We start from the raw sequence: 12,138 nt of genomic DNA on the forward strand, positions 1-12,138 counted from the left end.
TTGGGGAAAATGGGGTGCTTGTTTTAACTTGATTGTTTATATCGTGTCCGTTGTACAGCACTTTGCAACATAGGTGCTTTATAAATGAAATACTTACTTACTTTACTTACTTTTGATTGGGTTAGATTAGATGAGATTGCATGCATTACAAAGAGTTTGACGCATAAGGTATTGCAAGGTTTGACCACGTTAGAGGTGCTTGACGTTAATACAATCATTCTGATAAAATGTTCTGTTATGATGTTGTATATGTTCCAGTTACACAAGACGTTTGACCAGTGGGTTGAAATTAAAGCCTAAATTAACAATATATCAATGTATTCTAACAATTTGAAATGTGTGTTTTGTCCATTTTATGAATCCACAGACATGGCTACCATAACCTGCCAGGTTACACTACAGCCACACAATGCAGCCCCTAATAATGCACTACAGTTCCTTGTGGTGAATACACCAATGGATATCGAGATTGACCCAAGGCACATTTGCATAAAGTGCTTCATCAAAAAGATCTGTGGGTGTGTGAGTATGGGACAGTTTCACCTTCACACACACACACAAAGTGTTCACACCAGTGTTAGATACAGCTAGCTATGATACAGATACTGATTCATAGCTCCATTCAATATCACAAAATATAAGACTATGTACAGAGCGTGAAAAAGAAGAGTCACCTGCTGTGCTAACATAACATGTTTATTGTTTATTGCAGGCATTTGGCGAAAAGCTGGCCATCTTGAGGGACATGGGAGTGGGTTCCAAAATCGTGGGATAAACATTATAGGGGGACAAAAAGTATGTATATTAGGTCGTCACATGGTACCTCAATATGTTTGAGTGTGTCCCGTTTAACCATTGTGGCTGTTATAACTCTGACTCATGGAGTCCATATTTGGGCATGGCTGACGCACCGTGACCTTATACGATGACATTTTACCTAAGATACTCATTCACTCCGTCAATACAACCAAAATGCGTGTTATGGGTGGTCTCGTGGTACACCTTTCCGTGTGTCGTGGCATATACGTTGGCAGCACAGCAGGTCTGAGGACACTGAATCATGTCAGACCCTTCTTCACCTTGACCTCCCAGAGGTTGGCTCCATCCGGGAAACTAGCAGATGGTGAAGACGTGAACAATGAGCCCATCAAGTTCTCTACCAGCAAAGGCAGCCACAAGACCTGGAAGGTGGAGTGCTCCTTGGGAGTGCAGTATCAGCGACCCTGGTGGAAGGTTCTTCCCCTCAGTCTACTTTGTATTGGCTTCTTGCTGTGGTGTGCGCTGCGACCAAATTCGGACGTTGATGAACAGCTGGAGAAGCGTCTTTTTGAACACTTGCCCGGCTTACTTTCAGATGAAGCGGAGGAGCAACCCAAGAGCAAACCAACCTAGTAGCCTACATCTGGGACTTTTGAAAGAATCGTTTTCTCTCTTTTTTTTACCCACGATTTTGCAACCCATTTTTTCACCCAGTGTTAATTATCTAATGTAATCCTGGGCGCGTGAAAGATGGTTTTCTGTGTTTATTTATTTTTGCCACGTGTACAGTATGTGTACATTCATGTTATATTGTGGCATAGGCTGGGGGTGTCTGCTAGACATGCAACAGTGATGCTCTACCTGCCTACCTACCTGAAGGGCACCCGTGCCTTTCTGCAATAGGGTAGTACATTTTTGTTGGGACAAAGCACTAGAAGAGGCTACAGGATTTTACATTCGCGTAAATAGGTAAGTGCATGAGATCATGAGTGGCAAAAACTACTTCCTGGCCTTGACAGCCCATACATCCAAACAGAAATGTCCTATATTATTGCATTAAACAATGTTAAACTCACTTTGCCACTCGATTTGTCACTCACTTTATGCATGTGCATATCCTCTATAGGGGCACGGCTAACGGGTGGGTACTTGGTCCCTATCCGAAAGCTACGAAAGTACAAATCTCCAGCACTCCCATCCAACACGGTGACGTCTTGGACCTGAGCTACACTTGAGTGAGTCAATTTATGGTTTAACCCCTAAAAATGGACCGTCAGCAGCGAGTCGGACACGGAGCACAGCGCCCCCGACCGAAGAAGCCGCAGAGCAAGCGCACCATCTTCACGGAGCTGCAGCTCATGGGCCTGGAGAAGAGTTTCCAGGAGGAGAAGTACATCTCCACACCTGATAAGTCAGTATGGGAGCCAGAGGCTCACTTGGGGAAAATGGGGTGCTTGTTTTAACTTGATTGTTTATATCGTGTCCGTTGTACAGCACTTTGCAACATAGGTGCTTTATAAATGAAATACTTACTTACTTTACTTACTTTTGATTGGGTTAGATTAGATGAGATTGCATGCATTACAAAGAGTTTGACGCATAAGGTATTGCAAGGTTTGACCACGTTAGAGGTGCTTGACGTTAATACAATCATTCTGATAAAATGTTCTGTTATGATGTTGTATATGTTCCAGTTACACAAGACGTTTGACCAGTGGGTTGAAATTAAAGCCTAAATTAACAATATATCAATGTATTCTAACAATTTGAAATGTGTGTTTTGTCCATTTTATGAATCCACAGACATGGCTACCATAACCTGCCAGGTTACACTACAGCCACACAATGCAGCCCCTAATAATGCACTACAGTTCCTTGTGGTGAATACACCAATGGATATCGAGATTGACCCAAGGCACATTTGCATAAAGTGCTTCATCAAAAAGATCTGTGGGTGTGAGTATGGGACAGTTTCACCTTCACACACACACACAAAGTGTTCACACCAGTGTTAGATACAGCTAGCTATGATACAGATACTGATTCATAGCTCCATTCAATATCACAAAATATAAGACTATGTACAGAGCGTGAAAAAGAAGAGTCACCTGCTGTGCTAACATAACATGTTTATTGCAGGCATTTGGCGAAAAGCTGGCCATCTTGAGGGACATGGGAGTGGGTTCCAAAATCGTGGGATAAACATTATAGGGGGACAAAAAGTATGTATATTAGGTCGTCACATGGTACCTCAATATGTTTGAGTGTGTCCCGTTTAACCATTGTGGCTGTTATAACTCTGACTCATGGAGTCCATATTTGGGCATGGCTGACGCACCGTGACCTTATACGATGACATTTTACCTAAGATACCAAGATGGCGGCCTCCTTGTGCCAGAAGAAGAGCACTGCTGTGTACAGAATGATGACAACAACAACATTACAGAGGCTGCTGCTCCACCAGAGAAGCCTTTATTACACTCATAATAATAACAACAGTGTAAGGAGGTGGTTCAGCAGCAGCGACGCCATTAAGGATGGAGGGACGGAGGAGAAGGAGGCAGAAGATGGAGGAGTAAACATCACACCATCAGCTCCAGCTCTCAGAAGCGGCTTCGCAGAGGCGTATGACCTGCACACTGACCTGAAGACTGAGCAGCAGGCCCTCCAGCAGCAGCAGGACCCTCAGAACCAGAGCGGTAGAACGGGCAGCAGAACCGGTAGAAGCAGCTCCAGACCTGTTTCCTTCTCCGCCATGCTCCGCAGCTCTCCTCTCGTCCAGATGGGTCCAGCACAGGAGAGGTGGTCCTGGGTCGTATCTTCCACGTGGTGGGGGATGACCTGTACGTGGACTTCGGGGGGAAGTTCCACTGCGTGGTGAAGCGTCCCGATGCCGAGGAGGCACAGCGCTACCAGAGAGGAGCCAGGGTCCGCCTGAGGCTCAGCGACCTGGAGCTCACCTCCAGGTTCCTGGGGGCCTCCACGGACACCACCCTGCTGGAGGCCGAGGGGGTCCTGCTGGGGCTGCTGGGGGACGGGTCCCAGAACAAGACCCCCAAAGAGACCCCACAGAACTGAGTTAAGACTGCTGGATACCCCCCCCCCCCCCCCCCCCGAGGACACAAGTAGACCTCGTGGACCCCCTCCCTCTATTTGATACGCATAAGACCACAGACTTCATAACTGTTTGCTTTTTGAGGGGCACAGGTTTAACCCATTCTGGACGGGAACCCTTTTGGTGTTTGAAGCATTATGTTACACTTTAGCTATTGAAAAATAGCAGATCTACAAGCTCATAGAGCTTGTAGATCTGCTATCATCATACCCGGAAGTTATGCAGGAACGTCTACTAAGTGGCAAAAACGACTTTCTGACCTTGACAGAACATGCATCCAAACAGAAAAGTCCTATACCCTGACAGCCCATACCCTCTATGGATGTACAGTCCTATACCCTGACAGCCCATACCCTCTATGGATGTACAGTCCTATACCCTGACAGCCCATACCCTCTATGGATGTACAGTCCTATACCCTGACAGCCCATACCCTCTATGGATGTACAGTCCTATACCCTGACAGCCCATACCCTCTATGGATGTACAGTCCTATACCCTGACAGCCCATACCCTCTAAAGTCCTATACCCTGACAGCCCCCCTATACCCCCCCCCCCCCTATACCCTGACAGCCCATACCCTCTATGGATGTACAGTCCTATACCCTGACAGCCCATACCCTCTATGGATGTACAGTCCTATACCCTGACAGCCCATACCCTCTATGGATGTACAGTCCTATACCCCGACAGCCCATACCCTCTATGGATGTACAGTCCTATACCCTGACAGCCCATACCCTCTAAAGTCCTATACCCTGACAGCCCCCCTATACCCCCCCCCCCCCCCCCCCTATACCCTGACAGCCCATACCCTCTATGGATGTACAGTCCTATACCCTGACAGCCCATACCCTCTATGGATGTACAGTCCTATACCCTGACAGCCCATGCCCTCTACCTGCCTACCTACCTGAAGGGCACCCGTGCCCTTCTGCAATAGGGTAGTACATTTTTGTTGGGACAAAGCACTAGAAGAGGCTACAGGATTTTACATTCGCGTAAATAGGTAAGTGCATGAGATCATGAGTGGCAAAAACTACTTCCTGGCCTTGACAGCCCATACATCCAAACAGAAATGTCCTATATTATTGCATTAAACAATGTTAAACTCACTTTGCCACTCGATTTGTCACTCACTTTATGCATGTGCATATCCTCTATAGGGGCACGGCTAACGGGTGGGTACTTGGTCCCTATCCGAAAGCTACGAAAGTACAAATCTCCAGCACTCCCATCCAACACGGTGACGTCTTGGACCTGAGCTACACTTGAGTGAGTCAATTTATGGTTTAACCCCTAAAAATGGACCGTCAGCAGCGAGTCGGACACGGAGCACAGCGCCCCCGACCGAAGAAGCCGCAGAGCAAGCGCACCATCTTCACGGAGCTGCAGCTCATGGGCCTGGAGAAGAGTTTCCAGGAGGAGAAGTACATCTCCACACCTGATAAGTCAGTATGGGAGCCAGAGGCTCACTTGGGGAAAATGGGGTGCTTGTTTTAACTTGATTGTTTATATCGTGTCCGTTGTACAGCACTTTGCAACATAGGTGCTTTATAAATGAAATACTTACTTACTTTACTTACTTTTGATTGGGTTAGATTAGATGAGATTGCATGCATTACAAAGAGTTTGACGCATAAGGTATTGCAAGGTTTGACCACGTTAGAGGTGCTTGACGTTAATACAATCATTCTGATAAAATGTTCTGTTATGATGTTGTATATGTTCCAGTTACACAAGACGTTTGACCAGTGGGTTGAAATTAAAGCCTAAATTAACAATATATCAATGTATTCTAACAATTTGAAATGTGTGTTTTGTCCATTTTATGAATCCACAGACATGGCTACCATAACCTGCCAGGTTACACTACAGCCACACAATGCAGCCCCTAATAATGCACTACAGTTCCTTGTGGTGAATACACCAATGGATATCGAGATTGACCCAAGGCACATTTGCATAAAGTGCTTCATCAAAAAGATCTGTGGGTGTGAGTATGGGACAGTTTCACCTTCACACACACACACAAAGTGTTCACACCAGTGTTAGATACAGCTAGCTATGATACAGATACTGATTCATAGCTCCATTCAATATCACAAAATATAAGACTATGTACAGAGCGTGAAAAAGAAGAGTCACCTGCTGTGCTAACATAACATGTTTATTGCAGGCATTTGGCGAAAAGCTGGCCATCTTGAGGGACATGGGAGTGGGTTCCAAAATCGTGGGATAAACATTATAGGGGGACAAAAAGTATGTATATTAGGTCGTCACATGGTACCTCAATATGTTTGAGTGTGTCCCGTTTAACCATTGTGGCTGTTATAACTCTGACTCATGGAGTCCATATTTGGGCATGGCTGACGCACCGTGACCTTATACGATGACATTTTACCTAAGATACCAAGATGGCGGCCTCCTTGTGCCAGAAGAAGAGCACTGCTGTGTACAGAATGATGACAACAACAACATTACAGAGGCTGCTGCTCCACCAGAGAAGCCTTTATTACACTCATAATAATAACAACAGTGTAAGGAGGTGGTTCAGCAGCAGCGACGCCATTAAGGATGGAGGGACGGAGGAGAAGGAGGCAGAAGATGGAGGAGTAAACATCACACCATCAGCTCCAGCTCTCAGAAGCGGCTTCGCAGAGGCGTATGACCTGCACACTGACCTGAAGACTGAGCAGCAGGCCCTCCAGCAGCAGCAGGACCCTCAGAACCAGAGCGGTAGAACGGGCAGCAGAACCGGTAGAAGCAGCTCCAGACCTGTTTCCTTCTCCGCCATGCTCCGCAGCTCTCCTCTCGTCCAGATGGGTCCAGCACAGGACAAGGTGGTCCTGGGTCGTATCTTCCACGTGGTGGGGGATGACCTGTACGTGGACTTCGGGGGGAAGTTCCACTGCGTGGTGAAGCGTCCCGATGCCGAGGAGGCACAGCGCTACCAGAGAGGAGCCAGGGTCCGCCTGAGGCTCAGCGACCTGGAGCTCACCTCCAGGTTCCTGGGGGCCTCCACGGACACCACCCTGCTGGAGGCCGAGGGGGTCCTGCTGGGGCTGCTGGGGGACGGGTCCCAGAACAAGACCCCCAAAGAGACCCCACAGAACTGAGTTAAGACTGCTGGATACCCCCCCCCCCCCGAGGACACAAGTAGACCTCGTGGACCCCCTCCCTCTATTTGATACGCATAAGACCACAGACTTCATAACTGTTTGCTTTTTGAGGGGCACAGGTTTAACCCATTCTGGACGGGAACCCTTTTGGTGTTTGAAGCATTATGTTACACTTTAGCTATTGAAAAATAGCAGATCTACAAGCTCATAGAGCTTGTAGATCTGCTATCATCATACCCGGAAGTTATGCAGGAACGTCTACTAAGTGGCAAAAACGACTTTCTGACCTTGACAGAACATGCATCCAAACAGAAAAGTCCTATACCCTGACAGCCCATACCCTCTATGGATGTACAGTCCTATACCCTGACAGCCCATACCCTCTATGGATGTACAGTCCTATACCCTGACAGCCCATACCCTCTATGGATGTACAGTCCTATACCCTGACAGCCCATACCCTCTATGGATGTACAGTCCTATACCCTGACAGCCCATACCCTCTATGGATGTACAGTCCTATACCCTGACAGCCCATACCCTCTAAAGTCCTATACCCTGACAGCCCCCCTATACCCCCCCCCCCCCCTATACCCTGACAGCCCATACCCTCTATGGATGTACAGTCCTATACCCTGACAGCCCATACCCTCTATGGATGTACAGTCCTATACCCTGACAGCCCATACCCTCTATGGATGTACAGTCCTATACCCCGACAGCCCATACCCTCTATGGATGTACAGTCCTATACCCTGACAGCCCATACCCTCTAAAGTCCTATACCCTGACAGCCCCCCTATACCCCCCCCCCCCCCCCCCCCCTATACCCTGACAGCCCATACCCTCTATGGATGTACAGTCCTATACCCTGACAGCCCATACCCTCTATGGATGTACAGTCCTATACCCTGACAGCCCATACCCTCTATGGATGTACAGTCCTATACCCTGACAGCCCCCCTATACCCCCCCCCCCCCCCTATACCCTGACAGCCCATACCCTCTATGGATGTACAAGTATAACATTGTTTTCCCAATCTTGTCGTGGATGAAGTTATTTACTGGTTTGGGGTGGCCCGATTCAAGAATGTTTGAGAACCACTGTTGTACTCTCAGAGTTACAGACCTGTAAGGGTCCATTTGGTTCCATTTGTACTCTCTGAGTTAGACCTGTAAGGGTCCATTTGGTTCCATTTGTACACTCTGAGTTACAGACCTGTAAGGGTCCATTTGGTTCCATTTGTACTCTGAGTTACAGACCTGTAAGGGTCCATTTGGTTCCATTTGTACACTCTGAGTTACAGACCTGTAAGGGTCCATTTGACTCTGAGTTACAGACCTGTAAGGGTCCATTTGACTCTGAGTTACAGACCTGTAAGGGTCCATTTGACTCTGAGTTACAGACCTGTAAGGGTCCATTTGACTCTCTGAGTTACAGACCTGTAAGGGTCCATTTGACTCTCTGAGTTACAGACCTGTAAGGGTCCATTTGACTCTCTGAGTTACAGACCTGTAAGGGTCCATTTGACTCTGAGTTACAGACCTGTAAGGGTCCATTTGACTCTGAGTTACAGACCTGTAAGGGTCCATTTGACTCTCTGAGTTACAGACCTGTAAGGGTCCATTTGACTCTCTGAGTTACAGACCTGTAAGGGTCCATTTGACTCTCAGAGTTACAGACCTGTAAGGGTCCATTTGGTTCCATTTCTACACAATCCCAGAGCTCACGTTGTGATCCAGAAAACATTGTGACTCTAGCCCAGATCCAAATATGACAAACTGTATAGAAAAAATGTGTATTGTATTGATGATGTGAAAGAACGGTTGGCATCACGTTAAAAAAATAAATGCTGTGTAATTTATATACAATGGTGTGTTGTGATTATATTATAGACTAAAGCAAAAATGATTGCAGGGTATTAAACCTGAGAGCTTCCAAATACAGGAAGCAGTATCCTACAATATGTCAATTCCTGCTGGGAATTATCAGTTGATTTTGACTCGAATCCCCTGATTATTCATTGGATTAACTTGGAAAGGAGCCAGTTTAGGTGGTCCGGGCATCGTCTCCCTAGAGAGGTCCTCGTTGCACGAATGCACGTCCCACTGGAAGGAGACCCACTGGCAGACCAAGGACGGGTGAGGAGGGGGATTACATCTCCACAGACCCTGAACCCGCGACCTGATTCAGGATGTAATCGTTTGAAGTACAGGTGCTCCGATCTGGTTTTGGGACCTATCCCGATCACCGATAATTTTTCTCACGATTGTCCGATACCGATCTAGTGCGTAAGGTGAAAATGTGAATATGTCCAAAATTATTAAAACGTCCTGTGTGTGTGTGTGGGGAGGAAGGGGATAATGTTTAGGCCTGTCACATTGTACAGAATGTCCCATGTCAAGTTTTCAAATGTGAAGTGAGGGGCGCTCTTATCGTACATTCATTGTCAATGGGAATTGAATATTTGTGTAGGACAATAGCTGATTTGCTCGTCCACATATGACGTACATTCTCCATTCATCAATGGGAATTTGTTTCTAAAATAGATAACATTTAAAGGACCTACCGGTATAACATAAAATTAAACTTTTTCAATTTGTTTTTGGGGCTCCCATATGTGTTTTCTATCCCCCACAATTTTGACCAATCAGGCTTTCATATCATATGGGTGCTTTAATGGAAGTTGCTCTCAGGAACAGCTCAACTGATTTTGTCCTCATCGTGATGTCATCAATGTCCACCATTTGTTGATTTTTCAAGCTGGCATGGAATGGAAACAAGCCTGGTTTTATCTAGCATCAGTATTATAATGACTCAAATATTAAATCTGCATATCAGCACCCCCGCCACCTCAGGACATTGTGGTACTGCAGCTAAAACTGCTTTCAAAGTCCAGAAAGAAATGACAAGGCCTGGTTATATCAGAGTGGTGATTGAGGCTCAAACCATTAGAAATAACTTTGAGGGACAGACAATATGATATTAAATATTAACTAGCCCCTTAGATAGCACATTATGTAGACTTAGATAGTATTTTAAACAGACCTATAGCTTGTTACGTAGACAGCTCTAGAATTGCACTTTATGTAGTCATAGCACTTTATAGTACACATGTATAATATATTATATAGTATAGTATGTATAGTTAACATAGATACTCCACTGTTACGTTCTTAGTTTATGATTCATGATAACTACTTTTTATATATGTGATGTATGCCATGCTTTTGTTATTGCTTAATGTAAGTCGCTCTGGATTAAGAGCGTCTGCTAAATGCCTAAATTGTAAATTGTAAATTGTAATACTCATTCACTCCGTCAATACAACCAAAATGCGTGTTATGGGTGGTCTCGTGGTACACCTTTCCGTGTGTCGTGGCATATACGTTGGCAGCACAGCAGGTCTGAGGACACTGAATCATGTCAGACCCTTCTTCACCTTGACCTCCCAGAGGTTGGCTCCATCCGGGAAACTAGCAGATGGTGAAGACGTGAACAATGAGCCCATCAAGTTCTCTACCAGCAAAGGCAGCCACAAGACCTGGAAGGTGGAGTGCTCCTTGGGAGTGCAGTATCAGCGACCCTGGTGGAAGGTTCTTCCCCTCAGTCTACTTTGTATTGGCTTCTTGCTGTGGTGTGCGCTGCGACCAAATTCGGACGTTGATGAACAGCTGGAGAAGCGTCTTTTTGAACACTTGCCCGGCTTACTTTCAGATGAAGCGGAGGAGCAACCCAAGAGCAAACCAACCTAGTAGCCTACACCTGGGACTTTTGAAAGAATCGTTTTCTTTTCTCTTTTTTTTACCCACGATTTTGCAACCCATTTTTTCACCCAGTGTTAAAGGAGAATTCCATGCTAGAAGGCTTTCTTACCGTGATTTGCAGTTGTTTAATATCCAAATAAGTGGTCCAGTTGTTGTTTTGTGAAAAAACGCATTATTGGCTATTCCCCCTACCATCCCCTTCCCCACCATAAGCCCTGCATGGGGCATATGGGGTGTTGTGCAAATTCGCTTATTTCCATCGCTCGAAAATGCATTTTTTTGGTATATATCAACTCTCCATAGTGTCAACAGTGTGCTAATGTTTACATTTTGCTGCATAGTGACGGCGTTGTTGTGTTGGAGACGGTTTAGCTGTAAAGCCTGAGATCTCGTCCATATCGCGAGATATCCGCGAGACTTCCCCAGGAGCGCACCAGGAAGTGGTCCGCTGCCTTGTTTATTATAAGGTTTATTCCCAGCGCCACTGTTGTCCGAGAATATTAGTTCTGAAAATGAAGGAATGCGCCTTTCCTGGCTGTTCAAACAAAAGAAGCTGTGCCACTCGAAAGTTGAAAAGCTTTCATAGCATACCATTGGATCTTGATCAGCGGAAACTTTGGCTCACAGCTCTCAAATTGGATATCAATACTCCACCTGATAAAACCAGGAATTGGACAGTGTGCAGTGACCATTTCGAACCGGAGGATTTCTACCCAAAAGAACAACCAAAGGATGCAACGCCAGAGAAGAGACCATCAAAGAGAAAATCAAAAACTAAAAGAAATCCAAGGAAAGAGCGCATCGTTCTAAAGCCACACGCTGTTCCAAGGACTACTACATTACAGGTACATTTCGGGAGATTTATAAGTTATTCTTTACCAAGCATTCTTTTTTGCCCCTATATATGTATTTATTTATTTATGTATCGATGTGTAGAGGCTACTGTTTTTATAGTTGTGAAGGTTTATGGGTTGATTTCGACGTCATTTGCACTTTATTTTTTACGATGAATAGTATTATGAAACAAACGACTGGTTGAGAATGGTGGTAAACCCTCCCCCGTTCTCACCTTTACCGTTTAGGACAGACAATACAAAGTAGGCTACTTCTCAACACTACTGCTCCAGTGGAGTTTTTACAACTGCTATTCAAGTAGAAGTTTTAAACCTAAGAACGTTTTTTATTTAAATAATATTATTAGTATTCGTGGTTGAATATCTGTTTGAAAATAAAATCATTTTAAAATATATGCAAATGATCCCCATAAGAGAATAGGCTATGTTTGCAGCTCTAGTGGTGATTGTCAACCTGTTTACTTTCAAGGACCCCCAGTTTGACATGAATTAGGCTACGGTCCCTAATTTAATGACATT

At 45.5% G+C, this 12,138-nt stretch overlaps 2 protein-coding genes and 1 pseudogene across 3 annotated transcripts; all 3 read left to right on the top strand.

Annotated features, from left to right (window-relative positions):
* The first annotated feature begins 3,137 nt into the window (after positions 1 to 3,137).
* Positions 3,138 to 4,173, top strand: LOC306918699 (small ribosomal subunit protein bS1m-like; annotated as a pseudogene). The gene has a single exon. The product of its transcript is annotated as a small ribosomal subunit protein bS1m-like (transcript).
* Positions 4,174 to 6,293: 2,120 nt separating this feature from the next.
* Positions 6,294 to 7,323, top strand: LOC306918690 (small ribosomal subunit protein bS1m-like). Its single transcript, XM_079531569.1, has one exon. The coding sequence runs from the start codon at positions 6,338 to 6,340 to the stop codon at positions 6,992 to 6,994; it is 657 nt and encodes a 218-aa protein (XP_079387695.1). The 5' UTR covers positions 6,294 to 6,337; the 3' UTR covers positions 6,995 to 7,323.
* A 3,010-nt stretch (positions 7,324 to 10,333) lies between these two features.
* Positions 10,334 to 10,753, top strand: LOC306918695 (ubiquinol-cytochrome-c reductase complex assembly factor 4-like; the record flags this gene model as incomplete). Its single annotated transcript, XM_079531574.1, has 1 exon — positions 10,334 to 10,753. One exon carries the CDS (start codon positions 10,334 to 10,336, stop codon positions 10,751 to 10,753), a length of 420 nt encoding a protein of 139 aa, XP_079387700.1.
* Between the last annotated feature and the right edge of the window lie 1,385 nt (positions 10,754 to 12,138).

The sequence above is a fragment of the Electrona antarctica genome, assembly GCF_951216825.1.
Source record: "Electrona antarctica genome assembly, contig: scaffold_151, whole genome shotgun sequence".
In the NCBI taxonomy this organism is placed as follows: Eukaryota; Metazoa; Chordata; class Actinopteri; order Myctophiformes; family Myctophidae; genus Electrona; species Electrona antarctica.